The following is a 24843-nucleotide window of genomic DNA, read 5'->3' on the forward strand; positions in this document are numbered from 1 at the left end:
CAGTGATACTGTGTATACCATGCTAATATATTGTTACGGTGTGAAAAATGTGGATACTGCCCATCCCTCGTCAAACAACACAAGCATTGCAGGTAAGACTTCAACTCTCTGAACTTTTGACTTTCAAAAGTCACAATTTGAAAACATGAGTGAGTTCACATACACATTATGTCCAATAAGTTCGCACAGGAGCCAAACTAACCAGTGCCCAAAGCATAGCACGAGGGGTGTAAAGCTCCCACAGCAGTAGAAATGCATTCACTGATGCGAGACAGCTCCAGCCAATACATGTGGGATGAGTTTTAGTGGCGTTTGTGATTCAGAACTGATCACCCAACATGAACTCACTGATGTTTATATGAGAGGATGCTGTCAAATCTTCACAGAAATGTCCCAAACACCTATTGTAGAAGCTGCTACAGCAGCAAAGGAGATCAAACTGCATGAAAATATCAGAATAAACAAGTTTTCACAAACTTCTGGACACGCACTGCATGAGTTTGTAATCACCCAGTCCTAATCTTCCAAGGTATGCTGTAAAGGAGACATTTTTTCACCTTTTAACCCAGTATAACAGCTACCTTTATTGAGTGTGACCTCCATAATAATGCGGTCCTTGGGGCCAGGTCCCCTGCGGGAGTCTCCCTCCTCAAAGCCAGGCGGTATGGGGGTCCCTCCGCTAGTGTTGGAGTTGGGTGAACTGGATCGGCTGAGCAGGGTGGGCGTCGGACAGGGGGTCAGGCTGGGACTCCGCAGACGAGTACGGACAGTTAAGGTAACCACACCCTTTTTCAGTTGCTGTATGAGGAGAAAGCATATGGAATGGTCAGTTAACTCTACTTTAATTCTTCATAATCACTGCTTTTAACTCCAAAATGCTTACTTCAGAGAACTAGGGACAAATAAGTATTTATAAACTAAGCAATTCAGGACCGTCTCTATTTGTCCATTCAACACAAAACCTTGATGCAGTGGAAATGGCACATGGTTAAATTACATCAAATAATGAAGAACAACATGAATGAAGTTTTTTTTTTAAAAACAGTACAGCGATCTGCTTTTAGTGAAAAAGCCTAAAAATAATGTTTTTGAGAGTTAGAAACCCCGAAGAAACCCCACAGACAACAGAGCTTTAATACTCCATCTATGCCACAGAAAATATTCTCCAATACACCCTGGAGGGGGCACCAGTCCTTCACAGCGCAACACACACACACTCACACCTATGGACACCTTTGAGTCGCCAATCCACCTACGAACATGTGTTTTTAGACTGTGGGAGGAAACCGGAGCACCCGGAGGAAACCTACACGGACACAGGGAGAACACACCACACTCCTCACAGACAGTCACCCGGAGGAAACCCATATAGACACAGGGAGAACACACCACACTCCTCACAGACAGTCACCCAGAGGAAACCCACGCAGACACAGAGAGAACACACCACACTCCTCACAGACAGTCACCCGGAGGAAACCCACACAGACACAGGGAGAACACACCACACTCCTCACAGACAGTCACCCGGAGGAAACCCACGCAGACACAGGGAGAACACACCACACTCCTCACAGACAGTCACCCGGAGGAAACCCACGCAGACACAGGGAGAACACACCACACTCCTCACAGACAGTCACCCGGAGGAAACCCACGCAGACACAGGGAGGACACACCACACTCTTCACAGACAGTCACTCGGAGCGTGAATCGAACCCACAACCTCTAGGTCCCTGGAACTGTGCGATTGCGACACTAACCGGCAGCACCACCGTGCCGCCCACTTTTTATATTATTTATTTTAAAATATAATCACAAAAATAAAGATAAAATGTTAGTGTTTGGGAGGGAGCCACCGTGCCGCCCCAAAATGATTAATTATTTTTAAAAACTACAGTTTGACTGGCCATTAGTTAACGGACTTCATATAAATGTGGACCACTAGACAATGAGCGGAAAATTAATCATGTACTAATTTAAAAAACGAATAATAATAATAAAATAAAACATTGCATTAATTTTATCAACTGCTTAACGACATCTGAAAATAATTTCACTCTCAAAAAGTTGGAAGTGGATTTGTTCCCATTTTTCAAATCATTCTGTGAAAAATATGTTCAGTTTTTTGTTTTCATTCCTGTTTATAATTTTTGGCTGAAATGACACACACCACAAGAATGAAACACCCACTGCTAATCTGCTAAACATTTCGGGAACATTCACAGAATTCCTCAGATTTTTTAAGAGCTCCTGCCAGTTTGGAGTTCGTGACTTCTGAACCTCAGCTGACCTGGCCACAGGATTAACGTCAAGGATATGGACGTGACCATAATTCCCTTTGTGGTTCTCCTGTGTGACTGCAGCTGTCAGGAAAGATGACACAGTGCTTTACCTTAAAAGTCTGAATGGCCTGCTGATGTGTGAGGCCTTGAAGAGACTCTCCATTCACGTCCAGAATCTCATCCCCTGAAAACAAAAGAATGAGGGAGACAAGCGACAGAGGAGGTCAGTAGATGACCAAATTCAGCCCACAGGGCTAAAACGTGTAGACACCCACATGTTGTTTTTTATGAATGGGTATTAATAGGGAGTTTGTCCCTCTTGGCATGAGGATTTGATTGCATACAAAGGTTTAAACATGACTGAGGTCACCCAGTCTAACAGTCCTGAGAATTATGCTTCCACTGCTAGAATTTCATGAGCTCTAGACTACACCTGGCATTGGACATGGTGACCTCAAGCTCATGTACAGCTGCTCTCGAGTGCCCAATTTTACTGGCTATGTTTTCTATTGAGAGTGTATAACTATGTGCAGGGGCCAGCAATCTGCACACAACGGTTGTCAGAAGGATGGCATAACCTTTACCTTATACTGAGCTTCTTTACATTTTTAACAATGCCCAATTATTCACAAGAATGATCCTTTAAATATGCATCCCCTGTAAGATTGTTGCAGCATCGCTCCAGAAGAGCCCTTTATCTGAGTCTGCACTAATCTAGTGGGCCACAAATCCAGCAGCACTTACCCTCTTTGAGTCTTCCATCTGCTGCTGCAGCTCCATTGGGGAAAATGGTTTTGACGAATATCCCCATCCTCCCTCGAGCCGAATCCTGGCCTCCAACAATGCTGAACCCCAGCCCCTAGACGTGAAGCAAAAAAAAGACCAAAGGACTGAATACTGCTCAGTGTGAGAGCCTGGCTTTACCCTATTAGTACCCCCCCCCCACCCCCAAAGCGCTAGTTTCTCAACAATGAGCCATTTGACATCAAACCATATTAAATGAGATACTAAATGAAAATACCACAAAGACCCAACCATACCTCAAGCATCTGTTAATGAAACGAATCATGACTCTTGTACGATTTATGACTGGGATAAGGTACAAGGCACATTAGGTCTGTCTGTTGTGATTAGGAAGCACAGAGAGGGCTAGCGGTGGCTGTGTCTATTGTCCGGAGAGTCCACTCACCTTCCCCTGTCCTTTCATCAGGACAATGTTGGAGATAATAGACGGTTGAGCCAGTCGCCATGGAGACTCCACTTGAACGGTACTTAGGGAACGCGCCGACTTCTTCACGATTTGATATTCCTGGAGAGGATGACAAAAGGGAGCATGTCATTTGAATAAAGCTTGACACTACACCAGGCATCCTTCTTTTCTTCAGGGCAGGAAGTGAAGCCAAACAAACAAGCCGTGGTTATTTACTGTCTAATTCGTTTTGACAATAAGAAAGCTTGAAGCCTTACAGAATTATGGTGGGAAACCTCACATATAACGCCAACTCTCACTTGACAGCCAATAAATAACGTCAGCCTCTGACGAAGTATGAAGGGAAGACAATGCATTTTCGTGGCTCTGAGACACTTTCAGGATATAGACATGGCTCAGACAAAATGTATTCATCTAATAACAAATCCAATATCATATCTGTCACTAAAACAAGGTGAAACCTGGTCACACGGCTAAGTAAAGGTTAATCTAAGGTCAGTTCCCACCTTCTCAAACATTTCAATCTCTCAATTAGCTCTTGATAAATGCAGCAATTAGTGGATCCATGGGGATCTCACGTTCTGCGTTAAAGAAAGAGACCGGTCGATAAGATTGGCCTTTGATGGGCCACTGCCAGATAATTAGACATCAAAGAACGCTCTGTGTGTTTCTGTATCACCAGCAGTGACACAAATGCTCAGAGGAAGGCTTTAAAACACGGAAGGGTGAGAAGGCTGCATGGGACAGGCATCAAAGGGTTAGTTCTTAATGACAAACAGGGCTGTAGAGTGTGAATAGTAATGCAGACATTCATCTCAGAGTAACACTATGGAAGGTGTCCTTACACAAGACTACACTAGTCCCACATAAGCCTTTCATGAAAAGTGATGTTGTGCTAAAATTGGGTTGGACAATAATTCATTCATTATCTGTAACCCTTATCCAGTTCAGGGTCGCGAGCCTACCTGGAATCATTGGGCGAATGAATACACCCTGGAGGGGGCGCCAGTCCTTCACAGGGCAACACAGACACACACATTCACTCACACACTCACACCTACGGACACTTTTTGAGTCACCAATCCACCTACCAACGTGTGTTTTTGGACCGTGGGAGGAAACCGGAGCACCTGGAGGAAACCCACGCGGACACAGAGAGAACACACCACACTCCTCACAGACAGTCACCCGGAGGAAACCCACGCAGACACAGGGAGAAGAGACCACACTCCTCACAGACAGTCACCTGGAGGAAACCCACGCAGACACAGGGAGAACACACCACACTCCTCACAGACAGTCACCCGGAGCGGGAATCGAACCCAAAACCTCCAGGTCCCTGGAGCTGTGTGACTGTGACACTACCTGCTGCGCCACCGTGCTGCTCTTGGACAATAATTCAATATCAATTTATACAACAGTTAGTTCCGGCCACGCCCTCCGACTGGTTGAGAAGTGTTCTAAAGCATGCTTTATTTCACAATAATAGCATGGGTTTTTCACAAACCCTGTATCAGTCCTCTGAACATTAGCTTCAGTTCACCTCCAGAACACTAACACTAATATCAGATAAAAATCAGGTAGTTTACTCGGCAGATTAATGATACTGTAGTGGGGAGCTGAGGCTGATCCAGTCCGGGCAGTGAGTGCAGTGAAGTAGAGTTCATTTCTGTGAAGTAGCAACAAGCTACTAGAGGAACTATAATTTGGCAGAAGGATTTACTAATTTCCTAAACATTTTTGACACCACTTATCTTTCACGATTTATTACAGGAACTGTTGTATAACAGCAATAGAACACTTGAGGTCATGTGTCATCATGAAATAACAGCACGGCTGAGATGGACTACAGCATGAGCCTCATCACAGCCGTGCTGTTATTTCATGGTAACACACTCCCTCCCATGCTCTATTGCTTAAATATATCACAATATAAAATGTTTCTATAACAGTGATATGATTTTTAAACACATTATCAATATTTCAGTATACATTATTTACAGTATCTGTCAATGACTGAGGGTCATTTGTCATTATTGACAAAGGGGCGGCACGGTGGCGCAGCAGGTTAGTGTCGCAGTCACACAGCTCCAGGGGCCTGGAGGTTGTGGGATCGATTCCTGCTCCGGGTAACTGTCTGTGAGGAGTGTGGTGTGTTCTCCCTGTGTCTGTGTGGGTTTCCTCTGGGTGACTGTCTGTGAGGAGTGTGGTGTGTTCTCTCTGTGTCTGTGTGGGTTTCCGACGGGTGACTGTGTCTGCATGGGTTTCCTCCGGGTGACTGTCTCTGAGGAGTGTGGTGTGTTCTCCCTGTGTCTGCGTGGGTTTCCTCCGGGTGACTGTCTGTGAGGAGTGTGGTGTGTTCTCTCTGTGTCTGCGTGGGTTTCCTCCGGGTGCTCCATTTTCCTCCCACAGTCCAAAAACACACGTTGGTAGGTGGATTGGCGACTCAAAAGTGTCCGTAGGTGTGAGTGTGTGAGTGAATGTGTGAGTGTGTGTCTGTGTTGCCCTGTGAAGGACTGGCGCCCCCTCCAGGGTGTATTCCCTCCTTGCGCCCAATGATTCCAGGTAGGCTCTGGACCCACCGCGACCCTGAACTGGATAAGCGCTTACAGATAATGAATGAATGAATGAATGAATATTGACAAAGCCAATATTGCTACTGTGGCTTTTTTTATTGTTCATATCGATATCAGAATTATATCCTATAGACTAAAATTAAGAAATATACTGTGGTATAAATGTTGGCCGTATCATCCAGCTCTATGTTAAAAAAGTCTAAGTAAAGATTTATAGAGGCTTTTTTTTAAATGTCACTGTAGATTTATAAAGGCTGTTTTTAAATGAAATAATAATAATTGGGGCCTTAATTTACTAGTTATGACAAACTACCAACAAATATTGACCAGAAAACTGCATACACATATAATTTCTCTTCAAGGTCTGGTTCATACAAAGAAGATAAAAACAAGTCCAACTAACGTTCCAAACACTTCCTCACCGTGATCATTCCTCAGAAAAAAAGTATCATATTTAAATCATATGCCAACACGACCTACAGCAAATGTTACCCATTTTTAATCATTCTGCTCATATTTGTTTTGAAAAATTACTAATTTAGAAGAGGAACCTGAGGATGAAACCGACCTGTCTGACTCCCACCGTGTCCAGCTGCTGTGGGAGGGAGTGTTTGCGCCCGCCACGTGATGGCTTCTCCACTACTTCAGTTCCTGATTCACCGTTTTCAACTATCAGCTCATCGTCTTCTCCAACAGACTCGAGACGGGAACCACCACCTGTAAATGACAAGGTTACAACAAATAAATGCATGAGGAACACTGCGTAAGCTGTAGAAAACGTGACAAATAACGGTGATAAATTATTTCTAAAGACCTATTGTTTATAAAATGAATACGTTAATACAGTTCCAAGGACGTGTTTTAAAAACTCCAGATGGTTTAAAACATCTGGATCTGAGGCGTGATTCTCTCTCACGAGGGCAAGGAAAAATTCTGAGTGGTTTGATCCTTGTGGCATTTTGACCAAAGCATGCCAAATATGTCTCATTACGAACCTTGACACTGTGTTCACTTTTAGTTCATAATCATTTAGTCCTCTGTATTTCTATTTAAAAACACACTGCAACATAATTAATCACAAAAACACTAAACCTATTCATCTTTAATTGTCATGCTCTGATTCACTGGTTAATTCATGACTGGAGAAGTCAAGGCCTCATCTGAACTACAGGGAAGAATCCATCCACTCTGTACCCAATACAAATTCTCCATGCTCTGTTTGTGCTTTGACTTGATATAAGATGACACCCTGGTGTTGCCTGACCTTGGGATCTGCTGCGAAACTTCATAGGCGTGGGGCTGCGGCAGCATCCTTTGGGTCCCTCCATTCGGCCACGCTCATCCAGCTTATCCAGCTCTGTGAACTGATAGAGGATAGAGGGCAGAGGATAGAAGGAATTAGTGACACTGCAGTGAACCATCCCTTTGAGCCAAGAACGGCAGAGAAAAGCCTTTGCATCATTCAGAAAAAAAAGGGGGAAATCTTCTATGCATGAGGTGCATTCTTAGACCATAAAAGACGAAAGGTTTGCTTGCCCTTAGTTGGCTCTCTGAATGTTTGCAGTGTATTTCAAGAATGTAGCACACACTCCTGATGGTGAACTTTGTGTCTCTACAGACGTGGGGGGGGTAAACACCCCTGGCCAGCCGCTTACAGAGAGAGTGTGGAAATGTCCATGCCTTGGAAGGTTGTTCAAATAAACCTGCACAGCAGTGAAGTAAACACAAAGAACTGTGGAATCTCAATTGTGTGCATATGGTTTAAATGATCTCGTCAGAATAAGAGTCTAATGAATGAACGCCCAATGCCAGTGTGTGGGCCAGAGGTACATAGCTCCCCAGCACAGGGCTTTAGAGCAGTGTAACTACTCTCTGGAGTGATGGAGCCCAATCCTATATTTACTTGCTGAGCAGTACCGGACCTCACTATGGCTCTGAATTAATTCTCAGAATTCAAAGGTTGCAACATCTAGTCTAAAGCCTTAGGAGAGTAGGAGCTATAATAGGAGAAAACATATTTATTCACACACATGTTAAGAGAAGGCTGCACGATGGCGCAGCAGGTTAGTGTCGCAGTCACACAGAGACCTGGAGGTTGTGGGTTCGATTCCTGCTCCTGGTGACTGTCTGTGAGGAGTGTGGTGTGTTCTCCCTGTATCTGCGTGGGTTTCCTCCGGGTGACTGTCTGTGAGGAGTGTGGTGTGTTCTCCCTGAGTCTGTGTGGGTTTCCTCCGGGTGACTGTCTGTGAGGAGTGTGGTGTGTTCTCCCTGTCCCTGCGTGGGCTTCCTCCGGGTGACTGTCTGTGAGGAGTGTGGTGTGTTCTCTCTGTGTCTGCGTGGGTTTCCTCCGGGTGACTGTCTGTGAGGAGTGTGGTGTGTTCTCTCTGTGTCTGCGTGGGTTTCCTCCGGGTGACTGTCTGTGAGGAGTTTGGTGTGTTCTCCCTGTGTCTGCGTGGGTTTCCTCCGGGTGACTGTCTCTGAGGAGTGTGGTGTGTTCTCTCTTTGTCTGCGTGGGTTTCCTCCGGGTGACTGTCTGTGAGGAGTGTGGTGTGTTCTCCCTGTGTCTGCGTGGGTTTCCTCTGGGTGCTCCGGTTTCCTCCCACAGTCCAAAACCACACGTTGGTAGGTGGATTGGCGACACCAAAGTATCCATAGGTGTATGTGTGTGAGTGAATGTGTGACTGTGTGTGTTGCCCTGTGAAGGACTGGCGCCCCCTCCAGGGTGTATTCCCGCATTGCGCCCAATGATTCCAGGTAGGCTCTGGACCCACTGGATAAACGGTTACAGACAATGAATGAATGAATGTTAACAGAATAAACACGGGATAAGCAGGTGCCTACACACTTTAGCTTGGACTTGTGGAGGTGATGTGTCCATATAGTCTCAAATGTTTCTGCATTTCGTTCCAGATGTGATTTCATATTTTGCTGTACGTTTCATCTGAACAGTTAAAAGATGGCAATGATTTTTATGCCTGCTTTATTTTAGCAGAGGGGACATGAAGTTATATAATAAAAAAATACTCTTGTTGACACAGCTTGGACATATTAAGCAGTTCTGGAAGAGGCTGTGAATTTCACGCGAGCAACAGAGACCACACAAGACCACACAGGAGCTCCAAGCGCAGTGAGTCTGTTTGTCTAGTACGGCAAATGATTTCCAGAGGAATTCAAAGAATCCCTTACTTTACAGTGGAAGAATTTCACATGCGATACACGTTCAAACTTCACGTAATACAGAGTTATACAGTCTTCCAGAAACTTCTCAAAACTTGCACTGCAAAACAATTATATCTTAAGAAGTGAAATCATCTCATTCTCATATATGTATTATGACAATGTTGTAAATACACTTTTTTTGTTTTTATAGTTTTTGGATGATTTAAAGTAATAGAGTTTCTTATTGCATTGGCAGATGATAAAGTGTTTACTATTTTAATAAATGTTTAAAACAGACCCGTTTTTTTCTATAAAATCACTTAACTCAAGTAGAACTGTCTGAAAATATGTTTGATAATGTTATAAAATTCATATTCACACTCTCACAATGAGAAATATTAGAAACATTGACTAGATTTAAAATGTTTTTAATTGGATATTTAATTTATTTAAGAGGCGGCACGGTGACGAAGTAAGGTAGTGTCTCTGTCACAGCTCCAGGGACCTGGAGGTTGTGGGTTCGAATCCCGCTCCGGGTGACTGTCTGTGAGGAGTGTGGTGTGTTCTCCCTGTGTCTGCGTGGGTTTCCTCCGGGTGACTGTCTGTGAGGAGTGTGGTGTGTTCTCCCTGTGTCTGCGTGGGTTTCCTCCGGCTGACTGTCTGTGAGGAGTGTGGTGTGTTCTCCCTGTGTCTGCGTGGGTTTCCTCCAGGTCACTGTCTGTGAGGATTGTGGTGTGTTCTCCCTGTGTCCGTGTGGGTTTCCTCCGGGCGACTGTCTGTGAGAAGTGTGGTGTGTTCTCCCTGTGTCTGCGTGGGATTCCTCCAGGTGATTGTCTGTGAGGATTGTGGTGTGTTCTCCCTGTGTCTAGTGGGTTTCCTCCGGGTGATTGTCTGTGAGGATTGTGGCGTGTTCTCCCTGTGTCTGCGTGGGTTTCCTCTGGGTGACTGTCTGTGAGGAGTGTGGTGTGTTCTCCCTGTGTCCGCGTGGGTTTCCTCCGGGTGCTCCGGTTTCCTCCCACAGTCCAAAAACACACGTTGGTAGGTGGATTGGCGACTCAAAAGTGTCAGTAGATGTGAGTGTGTTTCCCTGTGAAGGACTGGCACCCCTCCAGGGTGTATTCCCGCCCTGTGCCCAATGATTCCGGGTAGGCTCTGGACCCACCGCAAACCTGAACTGGATAAGCGGTTACAGACAATGAATGAATTAATTAATTTATTTAGGAGAGGGACCAAACAAAGTGCAGCAGGAAGATCATGTAGAAGTCAGGAGTTCTTGGTATTTGTTTGGTAGTTTTTGATGTATGTTTATCTGGCTGCTAGTACATGAGTAAGACCAGAGGGATGAACTGTTAGGAGTGGCTTGTTTGGGTCGACAGTCGAAACGTATATATAAAAATCCCCACAACGAACCACTTGAGCACTGTCTATTTGTTTTGTCAGTTGCAGGTAAACATCCAAACATCATGCGTAAATTTTTGGCTCCATTATCTGGATCATAACAGATGAGTTATGCCTCGTAACAATGAGCTAGCGGCCCGTGTCCTTAACATGTTTAAACAGTGACACGTGGGAAAAGGCTGCCGCCTCACGATTCAGAGAAGAGGCTCTCGTTTTTCGGATTTTATTCGGGCGATCAGGGAGTTGTCGGTTGCTGGAGATATGAGCCTGTCTCCTGCATGAGCGCTCTACAGCAGCTCTGTCTCAGACAGACTCGTGGGTTTTGATGAAACCTCACACACCTCCACGCCTCGCAGGACTCGCAGAATGTGACAGTCACAACTCTGCACTGCCTCCAAACCTCTCTCTCTCTCTGCTTGTTTTTTTCTTTTTGTTCTTCCCTTCTTCCCTCCCTCACACGGTAGTACACCTGCTGGTTACAAAGAAACCTGACAAGGACACAAACTCAGACACTCATCAATGCCAATAAACCTACAATTGATCAAAAGACAATCCACAGGCGCAAAAAGTTTTCAAAATTGCCAAATCTGCTCCTGAAATCGTTATCATTTTACTTATATAGCGTCTTTCTATCTTGGGTATCTACCCAATGATGCTTTATGATCAGCACTGTTCAGACCTCTCCATTCCATTCAACACTCAATCCACACACACACTGGCGAGAAGCGGCAGCCAAACGCTCACAGTGTACTCTCAACCGGGAATGACCGTCCACCTGGAGCACTGCATCGCGCACTAGGGCCTCACCCAGGACAGAGCGCCAATCCATATCTGTGCTCACACACATTCACTCATACATACAGATATTCATTCACATACACACTCATTTACTCACACACCAAGACAGTTATTAGGACAGGACAGGACAGGACAGAAGCATATTCACCAAACCTCCATGTTTTTTTGAACTGTGGGAGGAAACCCACGCAGACACAGGGAGAACATGGAAACTCCACCCAGATAGGACTTGAACCCAAGATCCCAGCTCTGAGAGGCGAACGTGCTCAGCACCAAACCACCGTGCCGCCCCAATCCCACATCTATTACATATTAAGGCCAATCTAAATAATTTGCCCATCTTTTTGGTTCTAATTACTCCATACTAAAGGACAGTGCTTGGACCCCAATAATTGCCACTTGTGATATAATTTATTTAGGCAAGATTTTTACATCTACATTTACTGCATTTGGCAGGCGTTCTAATCCAGAGTGACTCTCAAAAGTGCTTAGTGAGTAATTAAATACTATTTCTGACCACCTAAAAATGGGCCATTACCAGAGTGAGAGGATCGCAAGCAGTTCTTCTGTTGAGACTCTACACTTTCCTGTTTTCTACCAGTCAGAAGTACACCAGAAGTCTGGTGTAACAGGCTTAAGTCAAGTATAATTGCTCCAATTCACGACTGAAGGCAGCAGGAGCTCGGGAATGCTAATGTAATTTGATGGTGGGAAAGGAGAGCGCATTTTTTTTAATTTTTTTATTCCACTGCAAGCAAGAATGCACAGTGAGAAACTGTTGGAAGTGGCTGGTAGTGATGGTGGTTAGAGAAAAGGGTGGGGGGAGATGGTGACCTATTTTATTCTACACCAAAGAGACTCTGAAACACAGCACTGTTGACATTCCTTTCTCAAATTCGAGAAACCAACTACAGCTACTTACCACTAATTTTTGAGTGTTCACTATTCAGCTGCGTCACTGCCGATCATCAACCGAGAACAACTCCATCAAGCCATGGCTCGGTTAAACTCTAACAGCATCTGACAGCACTCAGCTGATGCGTCTCTGCTTGCTCAAAGCAAATGAATTATTTCTTATCTGCGATGCATCTGAGCAAATGCTTTGGCTTTGAATGTTCAGTAAACGGCGGCGAAAAAATACATTGCAGAAAAACAACAAAATAAACCGCAAGAACAGGAACGAGCCCCCAGGACACAGATGAAAAAGAGGCAAACCGATAAACAGAAAACTTCACTGGCCTATTTAGAACGACCGCCTGTGCCTCAGCAACAACATGCTGAGGAGGATGAAAGTGTAGATGAATAATGGAAGTCTTTATTCTTGGCAGATACAAGCAATATAGGATATTTTCCATTTATGTTAGAAAGCACCATCCATTAGCTATGACAGATCTTTCCACAGCCCTCATCTATTCCAAGTAATCCAGATCACATACTTACTCAAAAACATCGTTTTTTTGGGGAAGTGACTATCTCCATTTCTGTAGACTATATCATTTGAATACAGCACCTATCCTTCACACTGTGTGAAGATTTCATGATGAATGGACCAATAGACATGCTCCATAATCAAATCTTTATATAACTGACCTCCACTGAAGGTAAAGAAGGTCTTTCCTGCACCTGTAGAGTCAATATTTTGAATAAACAGGTTTTTCTTTGGACAGCTGTGGGAGGAAACTAAGACCCTGGAGGAAACCCACGCAGACACGGGGAGAACATGGAAACTCCACCCAGATAGAACCCAGCTCTGAGAGGCGAACCTGCTCAGCACCAAACCACCGTGCCGCCCCAATCCCACATCTATTACATATAGATCTAAGCTAATCTAAATAATTTGCCCATCTTTTTGGTTCTAATTACTCCATAATAAAGGACAGTGCTTGGACCCCAATAATTGCCACTTGTGATAAAATTTATTTAGGCAAGATTTTTACATTTTACTGCATTTGGAAGGCGTTCTTATCCAGATCGACTCTCAAAAGTGCTTATGTGCAGCGACGATATAAAAATAACCCAGTAACACATTTATTCACCACCACCCCCTCTCCACACTTACACATGCCATATGTCAATGTCAGACCGTGTGATCGAACATTAAGAGGAACATATGTGTATCCACTAATACCAGTGTTTAACTTTGAATAATGCTTGTACAATCTCCAACAGAATGAGAAGCAAAGGAGTGATTGCGCTCAACACAATACCTTTGGGATGAGTTGGTGTGACGTTAGTAAACTAGAACTAACTATCCAATCAGTACCTGACACCTGATCATTATCCAATACCAGTACCTGACCTCACCTTTGGCTAAATGTCATCGAATTGTCACAGCAATGTTCCAATAACAAGTGCTGAACCTTCTCCGAAATTTAGAGGTTGTGCCTAGAGTAGAGAAAAGTACAAACCTGCTACAATCTTGAGAAGAATGATCAGGAAAACCGTACAAACAAATTTATGACCATTTTGCATATATCTATTTAATTATTTGAATGTAAATAATTGGAGGCTGACTACTGAAGAAGTATCTGTCAGTGATTAAACGTCTACATAAAGAATCCCACAGAGACAACACAAACATCTGCACCAATTCTATGACTTAATTCTGTATTATGCTTCATTTTTGTTTTCTAAGTAGCAACATCTCAATTCAATTGAATTTTGGAGCCTAACCTATTTGTACGAAACAGGATGTGAGACGGTCTTCAACTGAGTCGTTTCCACTAAGCTGTAAATGTCATTTGTAAGTAAGAGGCAGAGTAAAGGGAGGATGGGCGATATGAAAGCGAGAGATAGCGAGGGTGATAAAGCGACTGGTGTACTTACAGAGTCCTGGGTGGGCAGAGAGAGGCTGCTGCCCCTCACGTCCTCTACATCCGGCTCCATGTTCTCCTTCTCCTCCCCAGGGGAGGGCAGGGCATCCTGGTCCGAGCATGTGCTCACCAAGTCTGGCAGGCTGGTGGATGGGTACTTGTGGAAATCCACCTCAGATTCGTCCTGGCACAGTGAAGAACACACCAAGCCGGGAGGAAATAAACAGAGTGAGTGAGCGCCGTTTAAAAGGAGCCTGCGTTTATTTTTAACTTTATCTAAGAAAGCCACACGGCGAGCGCATTAAGGTTTCCCCCTCTTCAATTTTTCAGAGGCCTCACAGGCTTATGCTCGGCAGCAGGACACTTGGATTGCAGGGGAACAAATATTTAATGGGCAAAACTCCTTAAAAATAACAGACAGTGGATTGTGGATTGAAGCTGGGAACATACAGCTGGAAAAATGGCTTGGTGCTTGGTGTCCTATAGATAAATAGTCACAGTTTAATTAGTATGTTTTTCCATACCCTGCTAGCCACCACCAGCTGGACCAGACCCGCAGTAGAACGGAGGACCGCCACAGCCTCCTGATGAGAGAGACCCACCAGTGAGTGGCCGTTTATCATCAGCAGCTCATCACCTGCCTTCAGTCGTCCATCCCTTTGGAAAGAAAGGCAATAAAACATCTGATGTATAAAGAGAAAAGTCCTGAACACCACTCTGCGTTTTTATCTCCAATTTTCTCCTCAAATTTGTTCATTCCCAATTCTACCCATTAGCCATAAATGATGCCAATAAACTGGGAGTGTGAAGGCACCTCCTTATTTTAGTACTGTTGCTCACACAGCTCCATTAGAGGGGTCAACATGACTTAAGTGGACCCTCCAGATGTTTGATGCAAGCTAAGAGACATCCGCACTGGCTAGTAACACTCTGGGGTCAAAGGAGCCCCTGCTCTGTTTAGTAAATTGTGAAAAAAGAATTGTGTAAGCTTTTACACGGCTATAAACATCAGTATTCCAGGCTTTTAAAATTCTATGGTAGCTGACAGCTTGTTAACAAGTTAACAGTGTGTTACTTACTGAAATTAAACTAGTAAAAGATGAGTGGAGAACTGAGAATGCAATGTAAACTCCCACAATGAAACACTATACCAGACGTACACAACCTTTATGTCATTCATTCATTCATCATCTGTAAGCACTTATCCAGTTCAGGGTCACGGTGGGTCCAAAGCCTACCTGGAGTCATTGGGTGCAAGGCAGGAATACACCCTGGAGGGGGTGCCAGTCCTTCACAGGGTGACACACATTCACTCACACACTCACACCTACGGACAATTTTGAGTCGCCAATCCACCAACCAACATGTGTTTTTGGAGCGCGGGAGGAATCCGGAGCACCCGGAGGAAACCCACACAGACGCAGGGAGAACACACCACACTCCTCACAGACAGTCACCCAGAGGAAACCCACGCAGACACAGGGAGAACACACCACACTCCTCACAGACAGTCACCTGGAGGAAACCCACGCAAACCTTCACTGGAACAGACATCACGGACTGTTACAAGAAGATGTATGCCCTTGAACAAGCTCAGATTTAAACAGCAGTGATTAGTTGCACGCATAGGACTTGTGTTTCTGTTTTCTTTAAAAACCTCCAAAACAATACAAAATATGTAGGTGGATGAAGCCTGTACTGTTATTGTTTCCACTGGGCTGTGGTTCCCTATAATCATCCATCTCAAACTTTAATGATCATTTCTAAAAATGAGGCCGGGGCACGTCAGTCCTGGAAGACCTCAGTAGAAATGACCCACCCTCACTGTGCGGGCTCTGAAGGGGCTGCATATATTGTCTTCAGAAAGACCCTGAGCAAACAGAAATCCTGAGGCTTGTAAAATAATCCTGAGAAAAGAACCGCAAACCCTCATTTTCCTCCTTAACTTAAGAATATCACCTGGGGGGGGGGGGGGGGGGGGGGGTGTCAAATTCAAATGTTTGGAGACAAGTGATCGTAATCTAGCTCAGTGCTTGGCTCATTACCATTCATTTGTTGTACTTCTGCAAGTTTCTGCCAATGTGTGGTTTAATGATTCGCAGAAAGAAGCAAGTCAGCAAATTCCCTACAGTGTTACCGCTTTAAAACACAGTGTGTGTTGAGGCATAGCCGGCAAGATGTTGGCAGAGTGAGGGAGAAAATATGGGGTACAGAAACTCAAGGGAAACAGGAGTTCCCCACAATTTAATATTTCTCACTGGTTGCTGCCTATTAGTGCGGTGCGACATTTTTGTGTTAGTACAAAAATGCAGGATAATCTAATATTGCTATTATCTGATACGACACTGAACTGTACAAAAGTTGAACCCTGTTAGAAACTGGTAAGAATCAAATAACAAGCTTTAAAAAAAAAAGCCCAGGGTCATTCCTCCAGCCCTGGGCTAATGATATGTATTTAAACTAATGCCTTCTCAGTGAGCGCTGTGTTTGTATAAAGTTATATATAATCACAGTAAATACAAACAAATAACAATATAAAACAAATAAGAAATAAGATTTTTTTTTCTATAAAGCAGTAGGTGAGAGTGAGTTTGAAGAACAGTGTTTTGTTCAGATTCTCCTTGATTTGCATGAGTTTGTAAAATCCACAACACAAATTATTTAAAATCATTATTTATTCACCACTAAAACTAGGTAATGGATTCATTCATTCATTCAGACACAGGGAGAACACACCACACTCCTCATAGACAGTCACCCGGAGGAAACCCACACAGACACAGGGAGAACACACCACACTCCTCACAGACAGTCACCCGGAGGAAACCCACGCAGACACAGGGAGAACACACCACACTCCTCACAGACAGTCCCCAAACTTATATAAAATAAAATATATAAATAACTGTATATGAAATGTACCTTAAATGTGAGTTAAAGGAACACTACGTAGTATGTTTACCTTAAAAGCACATCTTCTAAATCACTGTAATGATCCTCTACGTTGTAATCCTCAGAAAAAAGCACCGCAGAAAATGCACTATGTAACTTTTGGAGGGTCGGAAACCACGACAGTTATGGAAAAGTGAATTCAACCCTGCAACTCTAGGGGAAGCCCAGGAACAAACACTAAATCTTTCCTGGTGTTCCTTTAAGGACAACAGTATAATTCTTCCACCATTAAAAAAAAAAATCAGTTGAACCATAATGTGGTGGGATCACTTTGACCACTACCTGAAGAATCTGGGCTTGGGTCAGTTAGCCTATACATGTGTAAAATTGTGTACTGAAGCCTGTCTGGAAATCCTGAACTGACACTTGAATTAAACACAGCTGAAAAGCCTGTACGCTGATTATTCCACAAGCCAGTAATAAATAATACCACTCCAACAGTTTGTCCTCGGACTGTAATCAACAGTGCAGTTAAGCAAGTGTTGATGAACTGATGCTGTTGCACGTTTGGAACTGGCCTAAGTGTGGATGTTACAGAGGCTTTGAAGATTAATGAGCGGCGTGGAGAGTGCTCGAGTCACCGCGATGCTCTGCATATGGATGAGACGCTGATGAAGCTTGTCGCCAGGGCGCCCATGGTTGCCACGACAGCATGTGATAGCCACTTAAGTACAGAGAGCAGGGTATTACCTTTGAGCAGCTCCTCCCTCCTCTACGTGGGCCACGATGATGCCATGCGGAGAGCGTTTAGAGCCTCGGCCACCGGTGATTTGGATCCCTAGTCCATCCTGACCTTTCACCATGTGCATCTTCCAGATACGACTGCCCTCCCTCGGCTGAAAGAGAGGGAGAGAGCATGAGAGGGTGGGACCCAGCTCAGGCAGGAACATCACTCTACACCGGTGGTTCTCAAACTTTTTCTATCATTCCCCATTTCAGACGAAGGGGAATTTCTTTAATTTATTTAAGTAACATCAACTTCTTTCTCTAAATCAGTAGCTTAACTTTACAACACCAGATACAACATTAACATCAATGTTCAAAAATTCAAAAACACAGACAATTGGTCAAAATACAGAAAGTTTAATATTTACACTGTGCTTCAGTTTCTCACTTTTCAATCTTGTGCAAAAATGAGCAAAGGCAGGTGCAGTTGAAGGACATATTTGCTGAGTCAAAGCCCACCCCATACCCATAATATTAGCTATAAGCTGATTCCTATGTAGATAAGGCAGTAAAATACTGCATTTGGAGATGTTAGAGTTCTTGGTAAGAACTTGTCATTTACCGTGTTAAAGGCAGCATTGATGATTCTGGGGAAATTATGTTCTCTCAGGTTTGTTTACATTCAGCAGCTCAACGTCTTTTAAGGTGGAATGTTTAAAGAAGAAAAAAAGGATGTTGTTTGAAATGTAACTCGTCTGTTAGTTTTTATTCACTGTTTGAATTACCACAGGAACTCATTTGTAACTGGAGTTGCTTAGATTTGTAGCACTTACAGTCTGTGTTTACTTTCATGACGCTAAATTCAGTGTTCTCCTGAATTTAGATACAGTTCCACTTTAGTAGTCTGAAACAGCCAAATAAGATAATATTACCCACCTATTTACCAGGAACAAGCTAACATCCTTATCTCTTCATGATTTTCAATCTTTGGCAGACTCGCCGTCCCACTGAAACACCTCCAGAAGAACTGGACCAAGCCCCTTTGTTTTTTGGGTTATGTTTTTAAAGGCTAAGCAGCAGCGATATGAAAGTGTCAAACAAATAAATACAGTGGAATTTGAGTTCCTAACTTGTGTTTATTGATAGTCAGAAAACATGTTATTTCTTACTAATTCAAGGAATAAGGTTTAAAAGACTGTTGGTCCCCCCCCAACGGTGTTCGGAAACTCTAATAGGCGTCTTGCCTGTGACGTAGATGGTGGACAACAACTCTAGAAGTTGCACTTAATTTAATGCAAAATGACGAAAAGGTGTGTTGTTTTTGGCTGCAATCATTCAATGTACAGTGGGACATCTGTGCACAAATGGCCCAAAGATCCCAAAATATCCAGAAAATGGACTAAATTTGTCAACTTTAAACGGGCACTTTGGAAAGGACCATCCGCTCACTCCGTTATCTGTAGCTCATTTCACTGGCGCTTTTCCAACAATATGGGCATGTAAGGACACCAACGAAAGGTGTTCAAGAGCCTCTGTAACATGGAGGTAAACAGGGTAAGGACACTTACTTCACCTGTTTTAGTTGGTGTTAGTTAACGTTAGCTTGACTCGCTAAACTCGGTGGCTCAGATTATACTCGGCTACGTAGCTGCTTTACGGAGGTTTATAGTGTCGGATGAATTCGAGTTCGACTTCGATCACATGTACAAGAATAACGGTACCTCTAAATTTGAGTTTATCTAATTGCTAGGTTATTGTCATGAATAATGTTGGTTATTTAGCTAGCGAGATACTGTCATAACAGTCAGTCATAACGGTGTTTTACCGTTACATGGTTGCGTTCAAGAATTTCCGTAGCGAGCTCGGGTTTTTCCGTCAGTTTAATAAAATTGTCAGTTTTAAAGCAAATTAAGCTGCTATTTTCATTTTAATTCATACTTATATATGTCAGGAACTACAAAAATGTGAAATATTCATGGAGGTCCATTAAGTGCTGCTTAGCCTTTAACAGTTTATTGACACTAGGGCTTTGTAAACTCATCAGACATGCTTCCAGAGCACAATACACAGCACAATAATGAGGAAACATCCTCAGAATTTTTTTTTATTTTTTTTATTAATATCATCAACAGTTACAGTGTAAATTCTACTCCAACAATTCCAAAGCAATGCAGTGAAATCAATGTTGTAACTCCATGTGAAACTGTGCTGAAATCACCCATTGCAAAAGCTTTGTCTGAGGGAGGTATAATCAGGATGAGATACTATTACATAACACTCAAACCAAAACCCAGATCCCCCAAGCACCAGCTGTTTTGTGGGCTTCAATTAGATTATGGCTGTCAGTGTTCCTCTGCTCTGGCGATGGCTCATGCGCGAGGAAGTACTAACAACATTTCTGACAGAAACCAAACTCCCACTTCCCCAATTACCGCTCATCAGCAAAAACATCGCCGTCTGCCGAAAGCTCGTCTGCTACTGCAGCGCCCTAAAAAAAGGAGACCTCGTCGCCAAAGAGAAATTCAAGGTGATTGGAAAGAAAGCAAACTGATGTGTTTTCCATCCCACTTGGTAGAGTCTGGGAGTTTTTTATCCAGGCGTCTTCCACTTTGGAGAGCTCTATAAATAAGGAGTGAGAGTTTTAGGAGAGCACCTGCCTTTGACAGATACTGGAGACCAAGGGCTTTATTAATCTCAGTGTCTGCTACCATTACTGTCACTGGGAGGAGAGGAACATTCGAGACGAGGAAAGGTTTTCCACAGAGAAATTATTAGACCTGCATACTCCGCATTTCTTCATATACTTTATGACCAAACCTTTGGTTATAATTAAATAATTCAGTTATTCTGAGGTGCACCCAGTGAGGACTGCGTGTATAAACGCCCATGCATAAGCTTGGGATGAAATAGGACATCTTGAGGTAGCTACACATGACTGACAGAGCTGATTGCAGACTGATCTTACTGATGTTTACGTGGCTGAATACCAACAAATTCTCACAGCAAATGTTCCAACATCTAGTGATCAAAGCGTTTCAATCCAATACACTTTTTATCAATCAGAGAATGTTTCCACCTCATTTGCTAGCTCTCCGGTCTGTTTGCATGATGGAAAATGTCTGGTGTTTATACAAAGCCCTGGCTCTGTGAATGGGAAATAAAACTAAAGGCTCAGTCTGAGATGGCTCGGGTATCTCTGGCTGAACCGAAGCCGATAAATGGAATCTGGAGGCGTGAGGACCTCCAAATGATGAAAAGCATGAAAGGGGTTGAGGGTGTTGCTTTATTCCTGCTCCATATTTGGGTAACATTGACTTATTTCTGCTGTTTCAGGCGTATTACCTACGGTGGAACTGACTCAGACGGCTAACGTTCCATGAAGTGCTACTGAATTAAACAGCTCGGGTTACGAATGAGTTTCTGTGGTAATTTAAAAAAATGAGTGTTGCTGTGTGTTTTCACGGCAACGGCACACGCAGGTTTGAGAAAGAGAGTGAGACAGAGAGATACAAAGAGATACAGAGAGTGAGAGAGACAGACAGAGAGAGATACAGAGTGTGAGAGGAGTACACAGAGAGAGAGAGAGAGAGAGTAAGAGATACAGAGAGAGTGAGAGAGATACAGAGAGTTAGAGACAGACAGAGAGAGAGATACAGAGAGTGAGAGAGAGACAGATGGAGAGAGGTACAGAGAGAGAGAGAGAGAAAGACAGACAGACAGAGAGCGAGACAGACAGAGAGATAGAGAGCGAGACAGACAGACAGAGCGAGAGACAGACAGAGAGCGAGACAGACAGACAGACAGAGAGAGAGAGAGAGAGGCCATAGGACGAACTATAAACAGAATACAGAATGAACCAATATAAAGCCCAGAGCTAATTTACAGACAAGTTAAACAAGATACCGTCAGCTACCTGCTTAAACTCACTGTTCCACTTAAAACATGAAGAATAGAAAACAAACACAAGGGGGAGTTTATGCTGTGAGAAGACTAGTCCTCCAGAATCATCAACATTGCCTTTAAGCATCCACAGAGTTGTTAGTGCAGCATAAGGAGACCATATCCATATTAATACATTAATAATATTCACTGTTGCCTAGACACTTAAAAATGATACAGAACCAAATATAGCACATTCACCATCAAGTTGAAGAACCCCTTCACAATGCAAAGAACCATTTAACCATGCAAAAGGTTATTCTCGTGAATAGGGTTCTATGTAGAACCATATTCTTTACTAAAGATCCCTTGAAGAATCATCCTCTTTAGGTGTGTAGAGTAGACAGCGTCAGTGTGCACTTGTGCTGTAATCTCCATCATGCTCCTCACCCTTTACCCATTAATCTGGAGGCGTGACCTGGCCTGGACACATGAAAGGAAGGGAGAATGCTAATCTACTCATAAAATGCTCAGTTACAAGACAGAACGGGGGAGGGTTTCAACACTCCCTTGTAAATCCCACTCTTATCATCTCCTTTTCACGGCTGACACTAAGAAGACGAAGGGAAATAAGGCGGCCACGACCAGCAATAATAAACCGCTAAACTACCCACTGGAATATTAAGCTAAAATCCAACATTCATCTTTAATAAATATGCAGCAGAACATCAAGAAAGAAATATAAATATCTCAGACTACTTCAAAGTACGCTAACTTTTCAAAGAAGGAACATTTATTCCTAAAAGATTCTCATAAGAGAGGCACGTTCAGGTAAAATTTGTGGATTACGATGATCCGCAGGTCTATTTTTAGCAGAGCGGGATCAAAGCCTTGCTCATGGTAATGCTGAAAATAGAGGCCCGTGAATCTTCAAAACACAATTATTGGGAGAGATCGGTCTAAAAATAAGCAGGTTGTTGATATCATGCAGCACAGTACAGTGCTTAACCACCAGCGGATGAGATCTAATGTCATCCGCACAACTACGCTGTGTTGATTTACGTCTCAGTGTATTCTTTATAACTGTTGCATGCCAAAACGTTAGCGTCAAACCCTGTTTTGATAAAGCTCAGTGATGTACTCACTTTTACTGGCACATGAGTGAGCTGTCTAGCTGATAGATGCACAACTGTCATTTGCTGAAATAACATCCTCAGAACTCTATCTAGAACTGGTTTGATTGGGTTTAGTTTGGTTTCGACTAAAAGCTAAGTTCTTGAGATCATATTAACTTCCTTCTTGTTTTTTTTTTAAACTCGGAAACTGATGCTTTTAACACGTCCTAAAGGGGCTGAGATAGGACACGTTTTGTCAGGAATCGCGGGGCGGACTGACGGAGGCGGACGCGCACGTTAAAACATTCATTCATTCATTATCTGTAAGCTCTTATCCAATTCAGTCCAAAGCCTACCTGGAATCATTGGGCGCAAGGCGGGAACACACCCTGGAGGGGGCACCAGTCCTTCACAGGGCCACGTTAAAACACAGTAACTTTGTTAACAAAATATAACGAAACTAAGACAGAGACTTGAGCAAAAACAAAACGAGGAAAAGCAGAAACAGATAAACTTCGGGTTAAATGATGACAGAGGAAATGAAGCGAGGACCAAACGAAACGAAGAAACCATGGAAACCATGAAGCTCAACAATACAAATAACCGACAAACAGGAAGTGACACAAGGGAACTTAAATACATGACACAGACAAGACACACCTGGAACAGATAACGAGGAGGACGGATTACCAACGAGACTGACGAGGACGAGGGCGGAGACACGGACAATAACAAACAGAGCCATGTGCTATGAGAGCACATGGTGGGGAAAACAGACACGACAGGACAAGGGCGTGACACATTTAAAGGGGACACCACATCTACACACACTGCGAAACAAGACCACAGTCTTTAATTTGTGATCTGGCTAAATTGGAAAGCCTAGGATAAAATGAGGCATTCTGATTTTGTACTGCTTCTTATGTAGACATTTCAGAATGGTCCCGCCCCCTCGTCTGAGTCTCCAATCACAGATTGGACCTGCAAAACTGTTGGTTAAACAGAGCAAAACAGAGCGAAGAACCAAGCGAAAACGGCTAAAAACCAGAGATTCTGCGCCACACACCTCACTGCTGTGCACTCAGGGTTGGGGTGAACAGTGAGTGGCTCGTTATCATTTAAAGAAACAGGTGCTGAAACCACACATTCTGAACAGGGCTGTTTAGAGAGGGGGAGAACACTGCTGTAGGGTGTCGTCCACAAGGGAACTGTTCGTTAAAAAAAAAAAAAAGTGCTACTTTAAGCACAGCAGTCCTTTATTTATTCAGGATGCTAATGATCAGAAATGTGTAGCAGGCCTCTGTTTTAAACTCTGAGCCCTGTTTTTATATCACTTTAAACCAACACTGGAGTCAAGCCTTGCTTTGCATGCTGAGCCTGAGAAAGCCAGAGCTCATGGAGCAGGGCACTTAGACTTGCTGACAGAAAAGCAAACAATCCAACTCCTCCAGCATGAGTCCACATGTTGGCACTAGTCTTTTCTATAGAACTGAGAGGGAAGACAGGCAACTGTTAATGAAAGGCTGCCGGCGAGGATGAATCACTGACACCAAAAGCCTGTGTGCTGAAATTAACCAGCCGGATCCCTCCCTCCTTCCCTCCCGCTCTCCACATTCCCACGAGGCTCTTCCACATGCCCCAAACACAACTACAGGCATGTTTCCTCAGCACGTGGCTTAACGTCTGCTTTCTGTTTGCACTCACCAATGAGAACTTAGAACTAAACAGCAGTGAATAAATAGATCTAATTATGAACAGTCACATTTGTAGGCGACATGGCCAAATATTCATAGACACCTGTTGATACAAGATTTCTTCTGAAATTAAATAAACACCAGGTAGTAATTTACTTTTCATTCTAAATCACTGTGAAGCTCCACTGAGCTGTTATAAGGACAATAGAAAATCTGTCTTTGCTACTCTGGGCTCAGCACTGAAGAAAGTGCATTATGTAACTTCTGGAGGATGGTAGGAAACCACACTTTCCTCCGC

At 43.5% G+C, this 24843-nt stretch overlaps 1 protein-coding gene across 1 annotated transcript in view; it reads right to left on the reverse strand.

The window, feature by feature from the left end:
- Positions 1–24843, reverse strand: part of LOC136678417 (PDZ domain-containing protein 2-like) — a 143123-nt gene that overhangs the window by 49540 nt on the left and 68740 nt on the right. Inside the window, exons 4-12 of the mRNA XM_066656472.1 lie at positions 17882–18027; positions 14764–14896; positions 14253–14423; positions 7336–7435; positions 6640–6788; positions 3475–3594; positions 3030–3144; positions 2396–2469; positions 582–798 (exon numbers count right to left, since the gene is read on the reverse strand). Of these exons, the coding sequence (XP_066512569.1) occupies positions 582–798; positions 2396–2469; positions 3030–3144; positions 3475–3594; positions 6640–6788; positions 7336–7435; positions 14253–14423; positions 14764–14896; positions 17882–18027 (1225 nt within the window). The remainder of the gene's footprint in view (positions 1–581; positions 799–2395; positions 2470–3029; positions 3145–3474; positions 3595–6639; positions 6789–7335; positions 7436–14252; positions 14424–14763; positions 14897–17881; positions 18028–24843) is intronic.

The sequence above is a fragment of the Hoplias malabaricus genome, chromosome Y, assembly GCF_029633855.1.
Source record: "Hoplias malabaricus isolate fHopMal1 chromosome Y, fHopMal1.hap1, whole genome shotgun sequence".
NCBI lineage: Eukaryota > Metazoa > Chordata > Actinopteri > Characiformes > Erythrinidae > Hoplias > Hoplias malabaricus.